This window comes from Homalodisca vitripennis, chromosome 6 (genome assembly GCF_021130785.1).
Source record: "Homalodisca vitripennis isolate AUS2020 chromosome 6, UT_GWSS_2.1, whole genome shotgun sequence".
In the NCBI taxonomy this organism is placed as follows: domain Eukaryota; kingdom Metazoa; phylum Arthropoda; class Insecta; order Hemiptera; family Cicadellidae; genus Homalodisca; species Homalodisca vitripennis.
The window spans coordinates 155,264,971-155,287,272 of NC_060212.1; the positions used below are offsets into that span (position 1 = coordinate 155,264,971).

The following is a 22,302-nucleotide window of genomic DNA, read 5'->3' on the forward strand; positions in this document are numbered from 1 at the left end:
GTGTTAATCTATGATGCATCTGATGCTGATCATCATAGTATACATTGGCTACAGCATACGTCGTTAATGACACTTGATTACTGTTTTGTGTTATTCTTTTAATTTTAAATACTACACATGAGACAAAAATGTCTATCTAAAATTAGTTCTGACTCAGAGGACAAGGATATGACTGCTGTATCAGTTATCCTGTAATAACATATCTTTAGCAACCAAGTTGTCCGCTAATGCATTAGGCCTATGTGTGTCTGCCTTTATAAAATTCCATCTGTACTCTGTATTGTTTATATGTGAATCTGGTTGTTCACAGTTCACAGTTCAAATTGTCTTTATTTCGAAAAAAATACAAAGTACAGTAGTACAAATGTTGCCAAGTGCTGTAAAGCACGTGTGGCAAAAAATATTGTTGGCACAATTCTTAATAGCTTAAAATGTCTCTGGTCTTGTGTGGAGGCTATGCTATAGTATATTTGAATAAAATCTGCAAAAGAAACAATTATAAATAATTTAACAAAATTGGAACAACAATAACAGATAAAGAATAACTGAGTGACAATAACAAAGCAAGCAATAACAAAATGATTGAATAACAAGACAAGTTCAACAATAACAGGATAAATACAACAGCAACAAGATAATGCAACAACGACAAGATTAATACAATGCTTAAATAAAATTAATATATAAAAGTAACAATAATAATAACAATAATTTACTTTCGATTTCTACCTATCCTAAAAATAATAGACTACAAAAATGTTTTGCTTTAATTTTAAACTTTGGTTTACCCTCAAACAGCAATGTACTACAATACTCTAAAAGAAACCTATTAAAAACAACCTAACACCAGAATAACAAAATTGCCTTCTAGAAATTTCCTTTGAAAAATTAGGTAATAATAAGGTTACATTATTGGAAGAGCGTGTGTTCACTCTATTTTCTTTAAAACTATAATTTTCAATGTTTTTAAAAATGTGGCAAAGAGTACGTTTGTTGTGTTCTTGTCTTAACAATTGTAATGTCTTAAATTTGAAGTATGAGAATTATTTCAATGTTTCTTTATATATCTTTATTTTTATGAAACTGTGAAATATAACTTGCAAGGTAGGGTAGGTAAGGGTAGGTAAGACATGCCATTTATTACGACCGATATTACATTTTAATTTTATCACAATATAACATTTTTTCAAGTGACTCAGTAGTTATTTAGGGGTGTACAATTCCCTATTAAACAGTATTTGAAAATAATAAAATCACCTACCTAAAATAATTTTAATAATAACTTCAGTGTGGTATATGAAAAAACACTTTATGTTCAATATTTCACGTATTGCAGTTTGAAAAAATACAATTTCAAACACAATAATTGTATTGTGTTTGACCCCAATACAATTATTGTATTGTAAGTGTCAGGTTATTTCCACTAAACCCTAATGCGAGATGATTAATTAAGGTCAATTCAACTATGAGCATAGTACGATTAACGAACCACGAAATATATTTAGATTCATACATTTAATTATTAGAAAGTAACTACCTTTTTCCAATTAGCATGTTCAGAAGATAACTGCACTACATCTTCCATATTGATATTTTAGTTACTGTTTACTCAAAAATCACTTAATAATTTAATTAACTTTTGTTATTTTAATAAGAAAAGCTTCTCCTGGAGAAGCTAGATTGAAAGGGCGTCATCCTGAAAACTGGACTCATAGTCCACATGGCACCTTCGCCTCTCGGTGGGACAAAAACAACAACAACAAACCACATCTTCCGCCCAATTACCCGTGTTTCGGCCATTACAGTTACCTGTTTTCCGGTCAAGAGAAATCGTTTGGTTCATTTCATTTCATTTCATTTTCATTTATTTATCTCATTTACATATAATACAAATATGTGATAATAATATACAAGAGAAGGTACCCCACATGGGCAAAAGCCTGTGTGTGAGAACCGAGTCCATCTTCACTCGAGTTTGCAATCACAATAATGCTAATATATAATGTAAATATTAGAACAAAATTACAATTGTATGATTTAAAGATAACTAAATAGTAAACATACTCTGTTTGGATGCATATTAACTAAATTCAAGCAGTGTAAAAAGTAATAATTTAATCAGTTATGATAATGGAACGACATGACAAAGATGCAACAAATTCTAGTATATGAAGTTTTATGGCTATAAGAAGTAAGACAACATACGGGATATGCTTAAAGAGTGCCCAAGAAACCTTATTTTAAGACCTATAAAAAAGGAAAAGAAAAGAAAAACAAAAAGATAAACAGAAACGAATCATTTTATTGTTGTCGAACACACACGACGCACACACACACGCGCACACAACACACGCGCGCGCACACACACGCGCACACACACACACACACGCGCGCACACACACGCACGCGCGCACACACGCACGCACACACACACACACACACCCACACACACACACACACACACAACACAGAGAGAGAGAGATAATTAAGAATGCTCGCACACGTCCGTTCACCAAGGTATTCACAACTATATATAAATATCATCGCAGTAATTATCACTCGGCACGAACAGATCACTCAGAGTAGATAGAAGTGAGTATAGCGTTTGCACCACTCCTCCCCAATGCAATTAACCAGTTCATTAACTTCTTTTTGTACGCTTCGACTTTAATGTTCCAATCTTCTCTCAGTTCCAATGGTACATTTTGGTAGATTATGTGTAGAACGTAGAAAAGAATTTGTTTTATTTAATAGACGTAGTATAACGTGCTGTGGCGAGATCCAATATTCAATCTATGCCTTGTGTTGTATGCATGTTCCACTTTCTCTAAAAATGAAAATTTATGTTTGAAACCGTACAAAATCAAAACTTTTAGGAATAGTTGTCTAATATCAAGAATCATAAATAAACGAAAAACAAATTTTCTGATGGAACCTCCTTGGTTTTTTTGAGACCAGCTTTCATAAATAGACTTTTGAGTAATTTGTAATGGTTTTATTACTGTATTAGAAGCCCCTCCCCACGCAATGATTCCATACTGAAGGATCGATTGAACATATGCGTAATAAAACAATTTTGATATGGCGGAAATTTAGGCACCCGTGATAATGTAACGAACATATAAATGCATTTCCGTAGTTTGCTATTGATATAGCTAACATGGGCTGCCCAAGCGAGTCTATTATCAAACATTACTCCAAGATATTTGAAAGTACTAACACGTTCGATACTATTACACTGACAGGGTATCAGGCGGCCACCGCACTGCCCATTGTGGCATCTTCAGCTGTAGACCACTGGGTCGCGCGTTGCGCGCAGGGACACAGCCATGTGCTTCGTCTTGCATATATTTACAGTCAGTCGATTACTGTCAAACCACTGTTTAATGGTGTGGAGTCCTCGCTCAGCATTCCTATAGACTTCCTCCCACATATGACCATCAAATAACGCTACTGTATCGTCTGCGTACAAGTATAACGTACCATTATTAAGAATGATCTTTCCTATATCATTTGTATAGATTAAGAAAAGTAAAGGTCCAAGTGTACTCCCCTGGATAACCCCAAAATTTATTTGCTTGGATTCGCTTTTTTATACCGTTAATTTCAACAATTTGCCGCCTATTACATAAATAACTTTTAAACCACTTCAGCGCGTTGTCTCTTACACCAATTAATTCTAATTTTTAACCAAAATGTGTCTATCTAAGGAGTCAAAAAGCTTTTGCCAAGTCGATGAACACCAATAAAGAGAGCTTGCCTTTAGCTATATTGTTATGGATGTGTCTTGTTAAATTAAAAAGGGCGTCTTCCACTGTAACATCTTTCCTAAAACCAAACTGATTTTTAAAAATTATATTGTTTTTCAAATAGATAATGGGTTAATTGTTTTCTAACAATCTTCTCTAATAACTTGGGATATAAACGCTTAAGAGAGATATCGGGCGATAGTTTCGAACGCTCTCCTTCTCACCTCCCTTGAATATAGGCATCACCTTGGCGATTTTAAATATGTCTGGAAAAAATACCATCTATGAGACTAGTATTTATTTATTGTGCAAGAGTGGTTGTTTTTAGATAGGTAAAGTTATCTTTGATAATATCACTAGTAATACCATCCATTCCTGGAGCTGAGCCTCCTTTTAACTCGACCATACACTCTTCCATCTGCTGTTCGGTAAACTGGAGTCAACCTAAACTCCGTCCGCAACCTGATATGTTCAATATCAACCGGCAATCAGCTACAGGGACCGTGCCAGCCAGCTCTTCTCCCACATTGACAAAATAATTATTTAGTAAATTCGCTACATAATTTGTGTTATTATCATCTTTGATAATTTGTAACCGAAGCCAACGAAATGTTCCACTGGAGGAAGCGTGAATTTTGTTTAGTTTTCCCTGCTATTTCTCCGATATGCTGCCACAGTTTTTTAGGATTTCCGATTGATTGATTAATTTTAGTCTTGTAATAATTTTTCTTTTGTTGTTTTTAATAGTTTACTTAAAATATTACGATAATTTTTGAAATAATTTAACAATTCACGGTTGAAAGGCTGACGTTTAACTCGTTTGCTCAGTTTATCTCTTTTACGGGATTGATGTAATTAGTCCTCGACTTATCCAAGGTTTCAACTTCAGCTCCTTATTCCGAAAAACTACATGATTTTGAGGAGACTTTCATACTATCGTTAATTTTTCTGACCAACATTTCGTTACGACTACCAGACTCTACGCAACAACCAGGCTCTGGTGACGAAGTCCCTTGTGCACGCCCTCAAACCCGGCTGCAAACAAAATCCAAAAACAGGTCCCTGGACCATGTGTTCCGCAGGGTCCTGAGAGAGATTGCCCAGGAACTGTACGACATCGCCGATCCCGGAACCGTGGTGGTGTCCTTGGAGAACCCGGTCTTCGTAAGCGGGCGGTACCTGGAGCTGAGACTGTTTTATTTATTTATTTATTTATTTATTTATTCACGGCAATACGCCAATTACAAAACTAAACACAGATTGCAGATGGCTGTCTGCAATAATAAAATAAAAGCCATCATGACTACAATTAGATTATGGATAAATATATAATAAGTAATATTAAACAAGATTGTATAGTAAAAAGCTAGATACTTAATGAAAATAACAAACTGGATAGATGAGTGACACTAAATACCAGAAACGAATACAATTGATTAACAACATAAGATAGACAACGAAAACACTAATAAGTAACATTAACAAAATTGTACAGTAAAAAGCTAGATCCTTGATGAAAATAACATAACTAGATATATGATAGTAACACCAAGAACCAGAAACGAAAACAATTGATAACAACATAATGATAGTCAACGATAACACTAATAGACTATGAAAAATTAACAATGTAATATATACTAGTAACTACTATAAATACGTAACAACTTGAACATGCTACGGAAAAGATAAATACATAACAATTTAAATAATTAATAACAGAAGACGAAAACAATTGATAACAACATAATGATAGTCAACGATAACACTAATAGACTATGAAAAATTAACAATGTAATATATACTAGTAACTACTACAAATACGTAACAACTTGAACATGTACGGAAAAGATAAATACATAACAATTTAAATAATTAATAACAGAAGATGCCGAATACACAATAGCCTAAGAGACGATTAAAATAAATACAATACAATAAATAATAAAGACAGATATGAGCTTTGTTAATGAAGTACACCCGAAATCAGTTAAGTGCCGCTATTGGTTATAGATTTCGGAAGTCAGTGCTCTAAGGATAGGAATAAAGTCCTCAGACTAGAGGTGGCTGTCGTAGAAGAAATCATAGTTCGCGGGAGACCAGATTTCCAAGCCTGTGCAGACGAGGGATGACGCTGTTCAATTCATGGTTGGTAGAACATGAGGGACGGCAGAAGAAGTCCGCGGAGCGAGTCCGGCCGGGAACTCTGATGTTGATCAAACGAAGCAAGGCAGGACAGTCCAGATCACCAACAAGCACCCTCTGAAGAAATGTCAGGTCGTGCAACTGCCTTCTCACAATGAGAGGATTCAGGCCCAGAAACTCTTCCACAGCACGCACCGGCACATCCAAATACTCGAAACCCAATCTGACCCCGACCACACGCACAAACCTATCCTGAATTCGTTGCAGTCTTTGAATCTGACCTAGTTTGATAAGGTGACCACACTACACTGCCAAACTCCAATACAGATCTCACCAAGGACACATACACTGTTTTTCATTGCTTCGATGCTAAGTCCCTTTCTTGAAGTCCTGATAACAAATCCGAGCATCCGAGAAGCCTTGTTAATGATTGAGTCTATGTGGTCATTTGGGCCTCAGGTTGGCAGACAGGATAACACCTAAATCCACGTGTGGAATAAGCTCTCTCTCCAACGATGAACCATCAAGCGAGTACTCATAGTGGATGAATCCAGCGGAACGATGAAAGGATATGGCGTGACATTTCTTAATATTAAGTTTCATGCTGTTCCAACCACACCAATCGTAGATGCTCTACGCAGACTGACCTGAAGTCTGTGGCAGTCATCAATGGAACTAACAGAAGTAAAGATTTTGATATTCATCAGCAAACATAAGATAGTTCAGAACTGATACATTTGGTGATGTCGCTTAGAAAGATGCAAAAGAGAAAGGGGCCGAGATGTGAACTTGGGGGACACCCGATGAAGCATGAAAGGGCTGGGAAAAAAACCACCAGAAGATCTAACCATTAACATCCGATCGGTAAGGTATGAATGAAGCCAGCGTAGGAGGCTGCCCATAAACCCATAGGCACGTAGTTTCGCAACCAGATGACGATGACTCACGGTGTCGAAGGCTTTGCTAAAGTCCAAGTAGATACTATCAACCTGATAGCCGGCGCTGAAGGAAGATCGAATATAATGGTCGTATAGAACAAGATTCGTAGTAATTGATCTTCCCCGTGAAAAACCCATGCTGTTCGGAGTTTAGGAGACTTTTGCAGCTGAAACTGATTCGATCGAGTAGTAATGCTTCAAAGACCTTGCCCAGCGCTGGTTGAATAACTATTGGTCTATAATTCTTAACATCCGAGATATCAGAGGATTTATGGATGGGGACCACAAAACTAGTTTTCAAAACAGTCGGGAAAGGTGCCAATCTTCAGAAAACCGTTGAACAAAACAGTCAAATGGGGCGCAAGTAAAGTACAGCAGTGTTTAAGTACAATAGGGGGGATAGAATCGGGACCAGTCCCCTTGTATGGATCCAGAGACGCCAACTTCCTCTCCACATCTGACTCGACGAGCACACATTCGGATAAGTTAACAGATTCATCGAATTCGTAGTCCGGGAGGGGGCCGACATCATTTGTAAAAGACTGATGAAAAATGATTAGCAAAGAGGTTACAGATCCCTCCGGAGATGATTCGACTGCGCCGTCAAGATGGTACGAATCAGTAGATTTGGAGGAAATCTTCAAGGAGTTAATGAAGCTCCAGAAAGATTTAATGTTGCGAGGTATCAAGCAGTTAACATTAGCAATGTAGTTAGAGTAGCATCTACCACTCAAGCTCTTGCATGCAGATCTTAGATTTTTAAATTCGTTGTAATGGGTTGGGTTCGAGGTAGCTTTGTATTTTTTATGAGCAAGTTTTTTCTTTACAACTAGTTGCTTAAGTTCAGGAGACATCCAGCATGGAAAGCAGGACTTGCCAGATCTCTTAGTGGGTGTAAATTCAAGAACAGTTTCTCTAATAAGTTCCGTCATAAGCTCAAAGTATTTAACAATATCAGGGGGTTGGAAGGCAACAGGCCCAAGGAGGTAATTGAGTTTTCTAGAGATTTGATCGATATCACAATGCAGAAAGTTGTAGGTAGTATAGTGGGCCGGAGGCAACATTGTGGGTAGACAGACTCCACAATGCAGAGCTGGGTGAGCAGGTTCCTCGGGTAGAAGGAGATCCAGGGCTGGCATAAACATCAAGTGAGTGGTCCGTAGAGAAAAATGAGATCAAGGGTGACATTTCGCACGTTTGAGATCTTGTTGCACTGGGTCAATTCAAAACCAGTTGCCATATCTATCATATGTTGAGAGCCGCCACTTGTAGAAACAGGAAACGGAAGCAGTCCAGTTTCACATCGGGAAGGTTGAAATCACCAGCAAGAAGAAAACAGCAACTGAACAAGAAGAAAACTGTTGCAGAAGTTAGGGGAGTTCTACAGCGTCCACTGCGCCGGCCTCGATTTGAGCAAATACCTGACACAGTCCGTCCGCGGACACGACGTCTCCGCTGAAGGAGCACGTCGAAGGCAGCCGTTGCGAACAGTACGTGCGGGTACTGCACGGCCGCTACCTAATGAAGTCGGGGGCAGATCTCGTCAACCCGAGTCCCGAATCGCTCATCATGCCATCGTCCATGAGAGTGTGGACGGACGTAGAAACGCAGGCGTCCACCTCGTTACGGATCTACTACCACATGGAACCCCTGTTCGAAGAAGCGAGCAGAGAGGCCGAGGTGAACGTCGAATTAATAATGAAATTTGGCCATGCGTACGGAAAGCAGATGGCTCGTTTTATGAGGGGGGCACCAGGAGTTTTTGCGCGGGTCTGAAGGCGAGCGAACTTTTCGCGTGGATGTGCTTCGGCATCACACCACAGATGAAGTGTTTCAGGGTAACGGGATAATGGCCGCGTCGTACGCGAAGGCCAGCACCAACCCGGAAAACCCCAACATCTGTTGGAACTATCCACTGGCAACAATGATACGGGCGCGGCCGGACAACGTAGCCGAACCGCCTCCTCTGCTGATTTATGATAAAAGTTTCTCCGCAGATTTGACAGGAGACTTGTTTATAATAAAATAGAATTGAAAACCTGTATTTACAAAACGTGTGTTATCCCAAAAAAATCAGATATTGAGTTATATACATTACTGAATTCGTCTGCTACAGCCGGATCTTAATATGTTGGCTGTTTTGTTCCAAACAAATTCTTATCAAATATTATTTCATGTTGAAATATTAAAAGTTTTCCATAACGTGTCTTATCCTCTTACAGTTTGTTCCAAAACACGTCTTATCCCATTATGTTCCAAAACAAAGTCTTATCCTTAGTAGCCATATTGGAAATTAATATTAATTAATTTTTCAAAATGAGTCTTATCCATTCAGATCTTTTTACTATTGACCAAAAAATTACAATAAAGTATGGTAATTTAATTTAGTTTCAAGATTATTTTGTGTTGAATGTAACCTAAATTTGGCTAGCCTGCATTTTACAGACGTTTGTGTCATTTTTTTTGTGTAATAGAGCCCAACATCTGGAAAATCTCTTGACTCTTGACTGACTGTAAAAGCATTGTTCATGTTACTAGTTTAATAATTGCTACTAGTTCCATTGTTTGTTAGAAATGGAAGATAGTTTAAAAGCAAGTACTTTCAGACAACTATAATCATAGAATTTATTTACACGTATATGAATATATTTTTTTTTAATTTTTCAGTTGTTAGTTTAAAAAAATGGGTATCAATTTACAATAACGTGACCATGGAAAGGTATGTTCATTTTTTTTTCCTGAAAACTACAATTTTTCCTGAAAACAATAGTGAAGAAAAAATTCGTCGGCAACGAAAATCAAAGGAGTTACGATTTTTTGAAATCCTCTGAAAACTCTGTTTTTGACAGTACCTCTGGCAATTTTACTGAAATGATGACGTTAATCCTGTCAACGATGCCTGCCCGCTGCGCAGTGCTGCGCACTGCTTGCTCTTTTAGAAAAAAAATTAACTCGAGCTTGCAAAAGTCGAATCCCAGATCACGTGATGCCCTGATCCTTAACCCTCCAAGTGTTGTTCGGCAAAATTTTGTCGGTTATTTTCCATCCTTAATGCAATAATGCCCGAAAGGCATCACTATAATACAATGATATACTTTCCCCCCAGTTTATATGCACCTGTGATAATAATACTTGGCTATAAATGCCCAACCCATGAAAAAAAGTCCATTTTTCATGGTCACGGTATTGTAAATAAATACCAAAAAATGTCACTAACATTTTGTAAGCATGAAGAAAAACATTTGTTTTTAATAAAAATATATTTGAGTTTTAGTAATATTAGTAATCTTTCTGCTAACATATTATGAATTCTCTTGTTTCATTGTATCGAAAAACTACACCAGGATTGAAAATCCAAACTTTAAAACAGATCAAAGTGTCGTAAAATCAGAGGAAGTAGCTGAGTGTTTTTATTTAAGTATATGCATTTAAGTCATTAAAAATTATTAATATTGAATTCCCCGTTAGTACAAATAAGAACCTTGCATAGTTTAAAAAAGAATATTTTAACTTCATTCCGTTAGTTAAATGTCTTACTTAAGTTTATAAAAGATGTGCTTTTTCATAACTTAAGTAGAATTTTTACATTTAAATCATGTTTTAAACTTTAAATTTTAAACCCATAACTATCAACATTATCCAAGATGTACCGATCTCCCTCGAAGTGTCACCTTGGTATCCAGGAAGATGTTGAAGTATCAGAGGAAGAAAAAGTGACCCAACAATTATACGTAAATCCTGGCATCATAATATAATTTCTAACTATAATAAACACAGCTTCACGATCACCAACCTAACTGTGGGACTATTGCAGCTGACATGGTAGGAGAAGTGATGATCAACGGGACACCTGTTGACAAGGATCTCATGATGAGGATATCAGGCTATGTTCCTCAACAAGACCTGGCTGTTTCCTGCCTAACTGTGATGGAACACCTCATATTCACGGTACGTCTCGCATTATCTTAATTAACTTTACACACAGCTAAATTATCTAACACGTTTATGTTTCTTTGTCTTGCCAAAACAAAATTATTTGTTTTGGCATTCCACGACAATGTACTCATTAAAATATTAAACCATCAGTAACTAATATCCAAATTTAAATAACAACATTAATGTTTGATTCTTCTAGTTAGAACTGTAGGTAATAACTAACTGTTGTTATATTCATCCAAAGTGGGAAATGCTACTGACTCTCACAAAACATTTTGCCACATAAACAGTGTTTGTTATTAATATGTATGTTCGCTCTAGGTTCGCTATGTAATAAAACAAACAAAAATAAATTTTACTGGTCTATGGGAAGGCGTTCTATTTACACATCTACGTTAGTGATGGGAGAATCGAATACTTAAAAGAATCGAATACAGTGAATTCGAATTCACCCCTGTATTCGAATATGTATTCGAATACTTTGGCTCAGCTGAGCGTTTCTAACAGACAGGTCTAGACCTGTCTTACTTCTTTCCCGCAATCTATTGTTCCTGGGTTATTTCACTTGTTTGTCACGAATTCACCACTGTATTCGAATATGTATTCGAATACTTTTGCTTTTTGTGCCTTTGGCTTTTGGTGTCTCGTATAAACAAGTCATACCCATGATATACGAACTTCAGAAGAAATATCTTTGTTTACCTGCTACTTCAGTTCCGTCTGAAAGACTATTTTCCACAGCAGGTCTTGTCACTAATTACTGTAGAAATAGACTGAAGCCAGAAAACCTAAATAATATTTTGTTTTTACACAACAATATGAAATAAATATTCATATTTGTCTCTATTGCTTAGAACTGTAACTCTTAAATAATAGTCTATGTATTTTTTAATTTAATAATTATACAATTAATTATACATTTTTTCAAGTATTAAAATTTGTAATTATTTTTTCAAATTATGAATCTCCCCTAAATTATTCTTTTCAAAGTCTCCATATATGTATTCATTTTAAACCTCATATGAATACGAATACAGCTCTTGGATATTTTATTTGAATACTATTTGTCAGGATAAACGAATACTCCAGGTTTGAATTCAATTCTTCCAGAGAAATTGTATTCATTTCAAAAGTATTCGAATTCATTTTGATGTATTCGAATATGTGAATACTCTGGCTGTATTCGAATACTATTCGAGTCTGTATTCGATTCTCCCATCACTAATCTAATTTATTCATTTCACACTGCATCAAAACGTTGCTAACATCATTATTATTTTGAGATGTATTTTATTTTAATGCATATGAGTAGAGACAACTCACGGGAAGTATGAAATACCAGAAAATAGCAACAGTTTTAGCTATGTTTTGACGTGATATGAACCAGAAATCTTAGAGGATGACATTGACCGCGTAAATCTAAGTTATTATTACAACACATTTTCGCACACTACCGTGCCACAATCTGCCAGAATCTGTTGCCTATACAACCAAAATTTAAAATGTTCCTAAGTAACTTAACTGAGAAGCACACAGTAATTAAAGAGTGTTTGTGTATTTTTTTAATTTAAAACTAAGGTAGAAAAATTATTGTTAAGAACTAATTAGCAAATTTAATTATCTAATTTTCTAAACAACTGTATACCCTTATGATATTGACTTTTAAAAAGCGATTTTAGTATCTCAAAAGAATTTGGTTTGAAATTCAGCGTTGTGCTATTTAAAAATTGTAGGAAACTCAAATTTTTAAATTAGTGAATCTAATTGTCAACTTTGTGTAATAGGTATAATTTGTGTGTTCAGTTTAAATGTGTTGCTACTTTTACTGAGTAACAGACAAAATGGAACAATTTGGAACAATTAAAAGCAAAAAATTTTAAAATTAAAATTGTTTAGAAGAAAATATTGCAATAATATAATGTGTCAAATGTTTTAAAGAAGTACATAGACACACTTATTGTCTAAGGCTTAAACAATAAAAATGTTGATGAATATATAAAACCTAAGAACGTTTTATAATATGATTGGAATGTTGAAAGGCTACGCTCAAGCTGGATCGGCGAGTCTCGCTTAACCAACAGCACAGAATCATCACTAGTCTCATTAATGATCTCAGCCTCTCCGGCTGTAGTTACACTCAAATCTCTGCTCTCTCTGGTGGGGAGAAGAAGAGATTATCACTCGCCACACAGGTAAGTCAAGAATGCAACACTGATCAAAGTCAAAGTCAAATTGTTTATTGGAAAACATTTTAACATGTATGGCAAACGTCTAGAAATTAAAGCTAAAATAATTTTATCATTTATCCCGCAGTATCCATTCTTACATACAGTTTTTGCATTCTTTCAGTCTCATTCATACGCCAATTCTATCCACTTCCAACGTCGGGGTCAGTCTTGTAAATGATCGGTCTCCCAGTTGTGTGCCATAAATTCGCCGACATTATAAAATGCCTTTGGTGCTAAAAAGCGTTTGAGGCGAATTTTTAATGCTTTGGGCGTTGGGGCACTTTTGATGGAATGTGGCAATCTGTTGATTAAATGAACACCAGCCTGTGCGTGCAAGTGCTCATAAACAACTGTTCTGTGTCTTTCAGTTTGGTAGCTGTCTCTGCCTCTAGTCTCTTACTCATGTATATCTCGGCTCCTTATCAGAGCACATCTTGACTTACAGATCAAAATTGTTTGCAAAATGTAGAGACTCGGCAGAGTCAACAGTTCCAATTGTTTGAAAGCTTGTTTACAGGATTCTCTGAATTAAGATGAATTCACGAAACTCAACAGAAACCTTTATCACACCAAGTTACACATTATGCAAATTCACAGTAGGTCAAAATCTTCATTATGTTTTTATATATAAGTTTCTTAAAAAATCTCAAAATACAAAATATGTAGACAATCTCAAGGCAAATCCGATTGTGTATCAGGTTTTATCTAACAGTCAATGATAACTAAGACCATTTTTTCTAACATTTGTCTTACTTGTTTATTAAGAAAGACTTTTTGGAAAGAGGCATTAGTGGATTAACCTCAGCAAGTCTGCTGTAACAGCAATATTTGTAACAGCATATTCTGCAAACGTGAAATGGTTGGTATTTAAAAAGAAAATATAAAACTTACCCAAGGGAACAGAGTCAGCTTTTAGTGACTCAAGTTTGCACAATAATTAATGATTATCATCAGTTTTTTAAAGTTATTTATTGTCATGTAGCTGTTGTTTCCAACAGCTATTTGGTTTTTAACTACTTTCTAACAACAGTTTTCTTGTAATCTGTTGAGTAATTATTTGTTCTCATAAAATATTTAATTCATTTATTTCAACTTGGTAATTTAACATTGCTGACTATCAAAAACTAAATTTAAAACAATCGTTACTTTATAAGTTGGATAAATTTCGATATTATAATAAATTATTTAGTTTAAATTAATTTTATTTAGTTAAAGTACTGAAAGAAGTCACTCACCATTATCAAATATAAAAATAAATGTATATATTTTATGTAATACACTGTTTATTATTTTGTTTAACATTAATTTTTATATAATTTTAAATTTATGTCATTTTCACTAATGCACCTCTCTCCAATAAGTTTTTTTCAATAAACAGGGAAGATAACTTTTAGAAAAAATAATTTTCTCAGTTATCCTTGACTCTAAAAACATGAAACTATAGAAACTGATACATCATTGGATTTCCATTAAATAACTTAGATACATTGAATATTACAGGAAAGCTACTCTTCTTTGCAGATTGTATGGTTATAATTTTTAATTATAAAACCTTGCATTAAGTGTATGATGCCACTTCTTGAGGATTAAATTTATTTTATTAATGGTTTTGTAATGTTGGTTAAACTAAATGTTTGCCTATCACCTGCTGATTCACGGCTATTATTGCACTCTTGCGGAGACTTTATAATACTACCTCCAATTGCAAGCTGATTGAGATGGTGGACCAGTACAAGTATCTAAGTGAAATTATTGACTGAAAACTCAGATGGAAGCCCCATATTGATTGTATAAAGTCCAAACTAAGAAAATTAATGGACTTACATACTTTATCAGTTGTAGTCCAAATTCTAAATTGTAATGAAAAATTAGGTGTATGTCGTGTATGTACAATCTATTTTACAATATGGTATCGCATGGAAAGGGGTTTACACAACCAAACTAGAACCATTAAATTTTAAACGATAAGCAATACTAGGCAGCACTTGAAAGCAAAAACATTATTCGTCTACCCTGTTATTTAGGGAGACTGATATATTTAAAATTAGGCAATTATTTATTAGGACTGTACTGGTCTACACTTACTTCAAGCAGCTGGTCACCCCCTGGCTTCGACTGGTAGGTCCGGACCTTCATGCCGAGTTTCATGAATCTTAAACCGTTTATGAGATTATATTTTTTCTGAAAACTCACATACGGACATATAATATCTAAACTAGTTAGATAAGACAGCTGTTTATTATTGGTTAGGTTTTACCAGCTGAAAAACATGGTAAAGTTTGATCAATTGGTTACATGACACCATGTATATATCATATCAACAATAACACAATAAAAATACCACTATGTACAAGACAGTCACAAGGTTCTCGGATTATCCAAGTAGAGGTTTGCTGAAGGCCACATATCTCATCCGGCAGCTTTGCTGGTGAAAACGTTGAGCAATCTATCTTATTGCTCTGTCATTACAGTCATGAGCTACAAGTAATTACTGACTGCAGCGTTTATTCATTGGGTTTCTAAATGTTATTTTAAGAGCAGTGTGACGACGGTTTCTGTGAAGGTCATAAGAAAAAAACATGCTCCACTCATCTACTACCACGAGGTCCGGTAGAGATGTACACTCCACTCTACATCAACAAACGGTCTTATTAACCCTCATTGTGCTCCTGCATTTAACATTATTCGGGATGGAACAGGCTATATGCTTTAATTCACCGTTGTGGTAGTCACGGCCCCTAATCCAACACTGTGACGCATGTAATGACTTATGTCAAAGTTATTTATGGCTCATTGCATTGTCTTCATCCACACCCAGTGCATGTACCCATTCAGGAATACCGTGCCTAAGCGAACTGAAAAATTGAACTGCCAGTCGGGATATTAAGTGAACCTATCTGCCACCACACGACTCCGGTAGGCCACATAGATAACTTTACCCTAATCAGGCTTAACAGTGAGATTCCTCCTGAATTGTTGTCCTAGATCAAAGTAGCTTCACTTTGATCTTAGCTAACAAACCTAAAATCAAAAAACCGATGACCTGAATGGACAGTTACAGCGCCTTGTCGGTGCTAACAGTTAACAGAATGAGGCGAGAGTAATGTCCACTCCATACAACAGCACTCATCAAACTTCTACATGATTTTCTGTCACAGATGCTGACAGACCCATTGATTCTATTCTGTGATGAACCAACGACCGGAATGGACAGTTACAGCGCCTCGTCCGTGCTCACAGTTCTGAGAACCCTGACAGAACGAGGCAAAACCATTGTATGCTCCATACATCAGCCTTCATCAGAAGTTTACGTTAAGTTTGACCATGTCTGTCTGCTGGTTCCAGGAGGACATCAGGCATATTTCGGCACAGTGCCAGGAGCTCAGCAATTTTTTAAAAGGTTAGCATTTTATATTTTATTATCCACTTGAAGGAAATGGTAAATAAAATTTCTATGATATTGGTTATTATAACGACTTGGATCGTAGATATTAATATTCCAGAATATTAATATTTAAATTATCAATGAGACATCCAAGACGATATAAAATATTTTTTTATTAGTAAGCTCCGAGTGAATATTCAGTACAATTTATTACTAAATTGTTAACTATTAAATATTATCTGGTTTGTCTAAAATAAAAATCACAGTTCTAAATAAAATTAATGAATTTATTTTACACTGGAAAATTAATAAGTTCAAAGTTTCAGAATGTTCATCACTCTATTTTCCACAAAGAATTGACAAACCGTTTAGTACCTAATTTTAAAAGGTCCTTTGGCAAGAAATTAAAATATTAATCAAATATATCAAACTAAAAATCAGAGCTCTCTTCTAATATAAATAATAAAGTTATCACATAAAAATAAAATACCACTTGGAAATAACTAAAATAAAAATTTTCACTTCTAAGTTCACTCAAAATTCAAAATAAAAAATCAAACTTCTCTTTCCACTAGTTGTACCTTAACTTTCAAGTCTCTGCAATTCAGATTACAACTCTCTCAAACAATTATTAAAGTTCAATTAATTACCAATAAACAATTCACAATAAAACAGTTCCAATTTAATATTAATAAATTACTAAATTTCCAAATTTCAATTAAAGTTATTGACAAAGTTCAATTTTACATCACTTTTCTTGCAAGTTTGAACCAAATGTAACTTGTATGATTCTATTATGCTCTATTGTTCATCGAGAATTAATTATGCAGATTGCTCTGTAGTTTCTATGAATTTAATTTTTCCTATAAAAAAGACAACAAAATTAATTTAATATCAGATCTGGAAGACTATTTCAATATAACGTACAATAAATTTGGTGCTAACCTCAAGATCCCTGGCGGAAAAAATATTTAGAAACACGGCGCACTGTAATCAACTTAATTCACGAAAATTACCCAAAGAAGGGTGAAAATTATGAGCTGGGGCTTATATACTTCCCCCTTCCAACCAATTCTGATGGACATCCGCGGTGTTCTCTCACTGGCCCAGCTGTATTCATCTAGGAGAACAATAGCAGTAACAAGATAAGTTCTGATTAATTCAAGGCAGTGATCCGCCTTCCTAACAATTTAAAACTACCAGTACTAACTTGCCAAAGGATTACATATTCGTTTTTATCCTACCTTCTCACAATCTAATTTAAAATTAAATCCCAATATTTCTTTTCCAAAATTTTCATTTAATTTAAGTTTTAATACAAAAAATAAACCAATGTAGCTTTAAAAACGCTACAGTTATCTGCACTTATTTTATTGTAATATTCAGTTTAACGATCTATTTATTGTCTAGGCTAACAATCACTGACCTTAATTCAAGGGGTACAAGTAATTTTTAACATGAATCACTCATAATGAAATAGTTTTTGTCTATGAAGTGTTTTGTGCATTTATTTTGTTTAACAATAAAAAATAAACAGTGTCATAATATAAAGTTGTTGTATAACATGATACTAGAATATGAATGTTATAGCATTAATCAAAACATAATGCAAATAATCGTAATTATAATTAACAACAGCCAATAAGTCTTAATTAATGGATGAAATGGTTTTCTAGTAATTGGGTGTACATTTTAATTTTGAACATAATTATAAATACAGTTCTAACTATACAAACAGTTTACTATTTTACTTTTCACATGTTGTGTATTATGTATTGTTGTGTATATTATCTTTGATGACAGTTAGTTAGTTATTCATCTTTGTTGTTTTTTAAGACAGAATGCTAGTTAACCGCCAGTTACATGTATGAGACCCCATAGTATTAAGATACATTTTTAAACTGTGTTTTAAATAGGATTTCGTCTCAAATTTATAAATGTTTCACTTTAAGAGCTTAAATTGTAGTGCCTCAGTGCTAATGAAATAAATTATAAAAATACTATTATCTTGTAATGCTAATTGTTTATCATTTATATTCGGTATATTGATTTTCCATTAGAAACTCAGAAAAGCTAGATTGTTTTATACACAGAGTGTTCAAAACAGGGTGTCACAAATTTCTGTTTCTAATTAATTGTACTTATCATTTAAAATTTTTTTAAAGTCCTATAAACATAGATTGAGAATTGTATCATTATCTGCTAGCCTCAATGTTGTATGTTCACAAAAAACATCTCTATAACTATTAAAGGTAGAGATATGAAACATGTAAAAACAACTGATGCCTCTCTACTGGCAAATATTTGTTGCTCCCGTCTTGTGCAAGCATAACTTTAAAGTGGTCATGCTCGCTTGTGTGGTGACAGAACGTGTTTTGATTGAAATGAAATCAATCAGCCACAGAAATCTGTCACACCGGTTTCTGAACACTGTGTATATGTATATAATGTGTGTGTGTACGTATACATGTGTGTGTGTGTGTGTGTGTGTGTGTGTGTGTGTGTGTGTGTGTGTGTGTGTGTGTGTGTGTGTGTGTGTGTGTGTCTGTGTGTCTGTGCACTGCATGCGTGAGTGTAATTGATTCTAAAAGAAATTTAATCCTGCTTGTCATAACAGTCAGGGAATGGAATGCCCTCCTCTATACAATCCAGCAGACTTTCTGCTGTCCAAGTTGAACTCTAGTCCTGATGTCACCAAAGAAATCTGCCAGAATTTCTCCGACTCTCCCCTCAACGACGCTCTCATCTCCGAGATCGATAGTATCAAGAAAAGCAGTGGCAAAAACCAGTCCGTCTTTGGAGTAAGCAGGAGTTTTTCATTTTTTTTAACTGTTTCATTTTAATGCAATAGTTAGTATCATGTTTGAACATTTTAATTATAAAATACATAAATATAAAATAGACATTGTCAAATTACTTTACATTACATGTAAGGTTATTATTTATATCAACAAATTCAAACGCTATTTAATAAATAAAATAATCATGTATAACTAATAAGCTATGCATGATATTAGTGCTGAATATTTCAAGCAAGATAGCAATCAACACACTCTTGTTGTGTTGTTTCTCAAGATAAAATGTCATATTTGAGTGAAATATATTTGTTTTTAGTACTTATTTTATGTGTTGAATTAAGTAAATATCTGAGAGTGAAGTGTTAAACTTGTCTTTGTTTAAAGTTTGCTATTGACAATGAATTATTTGACACTATGATAGGATTTCGAGTATTTGCTATTGTTATATATTACAAAAATAGAACACTATCTATGTTCTGAGGATTCAAATCCATCCTCTTCTCAAAATGTTAAAAAGTTATCAAATTTACTTTTTACAAGTTCATTGCCACACCAAGTTTGTGTTTCTGTTTAACGTTTCATCTTAATAATGATGATAAATGTTCAAGATGATGATATAGACACTCGTATTATTGTTAACAGAAATGGCAGAACAACAATAAAAAATGCTTAACAATCATCCTGTAGAGTATATAGCTGAAGATTGCTTCACTACAGCTGATTCTTAATTTTGCTACATGAGTTACAGAGGTATTGTTGTTATCCGTATCATTTGAAGTCATAAGTGCGGAAATAGTACTGTGAAATCATCATTAAATTCGCCAGGAGAGATTACTGTATGTTATTTCTTGCAATTTCCTCAACCAATTTTGTTTAATAACTCTTCAGGTATCTCTGTTAGTGTTATTAGAAGATTTGTAAGATTACCGTTTGCTACAATCCTAACTGTTTTGTTGCATTAAAAAATTCCTTGAGTAATAATAATAATAATAATATTTATTGTCATATTAAGTTTTTGCACTCATTGACAAAGTCACTTTACAGCTAGTAGCCAAGTCAATAAATAATTACATGTTTACATACTAAAATATAAGTCATATGTAAACACATCCATGAAAAATAAACAATTCCTAACATTCATTAAAAATTAACTAAAAAATTAAAAAATTAATTGAAAGTATGGAAAAAATCCCATACTTTCCATTATTTTGGTTGATCATATAAAAATAACATTATTAAGCAATAACTATCAATTGAGGGGATAACCTTTTACACAAATATTATGACATGGTCTATATTACTTTTCATCAAGTTTTATTGTATTTATGGAAAATATATAACAAACTTATCGTATTATATAAGGTAAATACTATAATAAATATAAAGTGAACAATTTAATGAAAGTTTCTTTACTTATATATTCATGTTGATTGAAATTATATATAATTTTTATAGCTGTTTTAAATGTTTTATAACTTCTGCATTAATCAGCTAAACTAATATATGTATATTAGTTTTAGAGTTTTACTACTATAGTGTACCAATTCCAATAAACCAGAAAAACATCATGGTGACATTATTTTATTATTAATAATTATTAAGACAACTCACCTCCACATTCAAGCTATGAGGCTTGTGCGGGAGTATTTCAGTTAAACATATAATATGCAATATTTCTTATTCAGGTATTCTTTAAAGCATAAAATCTATGTAACTTTTTATTTTTTCTCAAGGTGTCCCCACGAGTAATTAGTAAATTGTAGATTCATCTGGCCAGAGTAGTAATGTTGTAGAAAAATTGAAGTGTGATTACAGTGTATTGAGGCAATTTTCTATAAAGAAAGAAAAATGAGGCTGAGTAACTAGTAATTGTCCGTCAAGAATAAATGCACGGTCAAGATAAGAAACCTTACATAAACATTGCTGTCTTATGAAGGAAACAGGATTTTTCCGGACATTTGCCATCGTTCAGTGAAACAAGAAAACAGTAACACTACGTTTCGAGATCGTTAGTGAAGTTGACAAACAACATGTAGGTTGTGATTCCTGACTTAGGCATGCCACAACGCTTTAGTAAGATTTGTTTATTTTAACCTAGTTTGTAATTATGTATTAGGTTAGTTCTTTACCTGAAGAAGAGATCAGATTGCAGATCTCGAAACGTAGTGTTACTGTTTTCTTGTTTCACTGAACAATGGCAAATGTCTGGAAAAATCCTGTTTCCTTCACAATCCTTCCATCGTCAAAAATAACCTTCAAACAAAGAATTGCTGTCTTAATCCATTGTATACTTGTGATTAAGTGGACATTTCCAGGTTTTGAAGGAGCTGAGTTTCACACTTAAATGTAGAACTCTATGTTGCGTAAAATGTTGATCATTGTACCTAATATCTAATTATTGAGTTTCATTAAATTAATACTCTTGTTCCAGATAGAAGAGCAATTCCTGAAGTTCTACTCAGTGTAAGTATGAAACTATTATTATTTGTGTTTATACACTACTCATAGATAAAGAACATATTTCAAGAATAATTTTCATAATGTATATAAAACCATTTTTCTTGTCTGCAAGGAAAAGCTAATTTTATACTCACTTATGTCTTTGCTTTGAAAAAATTCCAAAATGAAGTGGTGTTAGAAAGTAATAAAATGTCCACATGGCAGTAAAAGGTGTACAAATTAATATTTACCCAACTATGTGTGCACTTTAGTAATGATTTTTTTCAAATCACTGTTAATGTTTAGTACCGGTACTCCTAAAAAATATACTTTTGTATAACTTCAACTCATATAGTTCCAAGTACATATTCATTATTGCAAATATCACTTAAGAACCATTTTCTGTGAATTTGAAAATACACTACCCCTTTTTGAAAGCTTTAAAAAAACAGTACTGTCAGGCCCTTACATATTTTTTCATGGAAATTCCTATTTTTTGTTTACAAAAAGTATGTGCTATACAAGAAACATAAAAAAGTCAGTTTGATGTTCTCTTGCCAGATAAACTTAGAACTACTTTTTCTAGGAAAATCAAGCTATCATAAACTGTTTGTATGTATGTATGTATGTATATATATATATATATATATATATATATATATATATATATATATATATAAGTAC

At 34.0% G+C, this 22,302-nt stretch overlaps 1 protein-coding gene across 1 annotated transcript in view; it reads left to right on the forward strand.

Moving 5' to 3' along the window:
* The window catches only part of LOC124365036 (protein scarlet-like), a 155,054-nt gene that overhangs the window by 113,710 nt on the left and 19,042 nt on the right, over nucleotides 1-22,302 (forward strand). Inside the window, exons 5-9 of the mRNA XM_046820927.1 lie at nucleotides 10,647-10,780; nucleotides 12,808-12,960; nucleotides 16,155-16,396; nucleotides 18,999-19,182; nucleotides 21,611-21,642. Coding sequence (XP_046676883.1) covers nucleotides 10,647-10,780; nucleotides 12,808-12,960; nucleotides 16,155-16,396; nucleotides 18,999-19,182; nucleotides 21,611-21,642 — 745 coding nt within the window. The remainder of the gene's footprint in view (nucleotides 1-10,646; nucleotides 10,781-12,807; nucleotides 12,961-16,154; nucleotides 16,397-18,998; nucleotides 19,183-21,610; nucleotides 21,643-22,302) is intronic.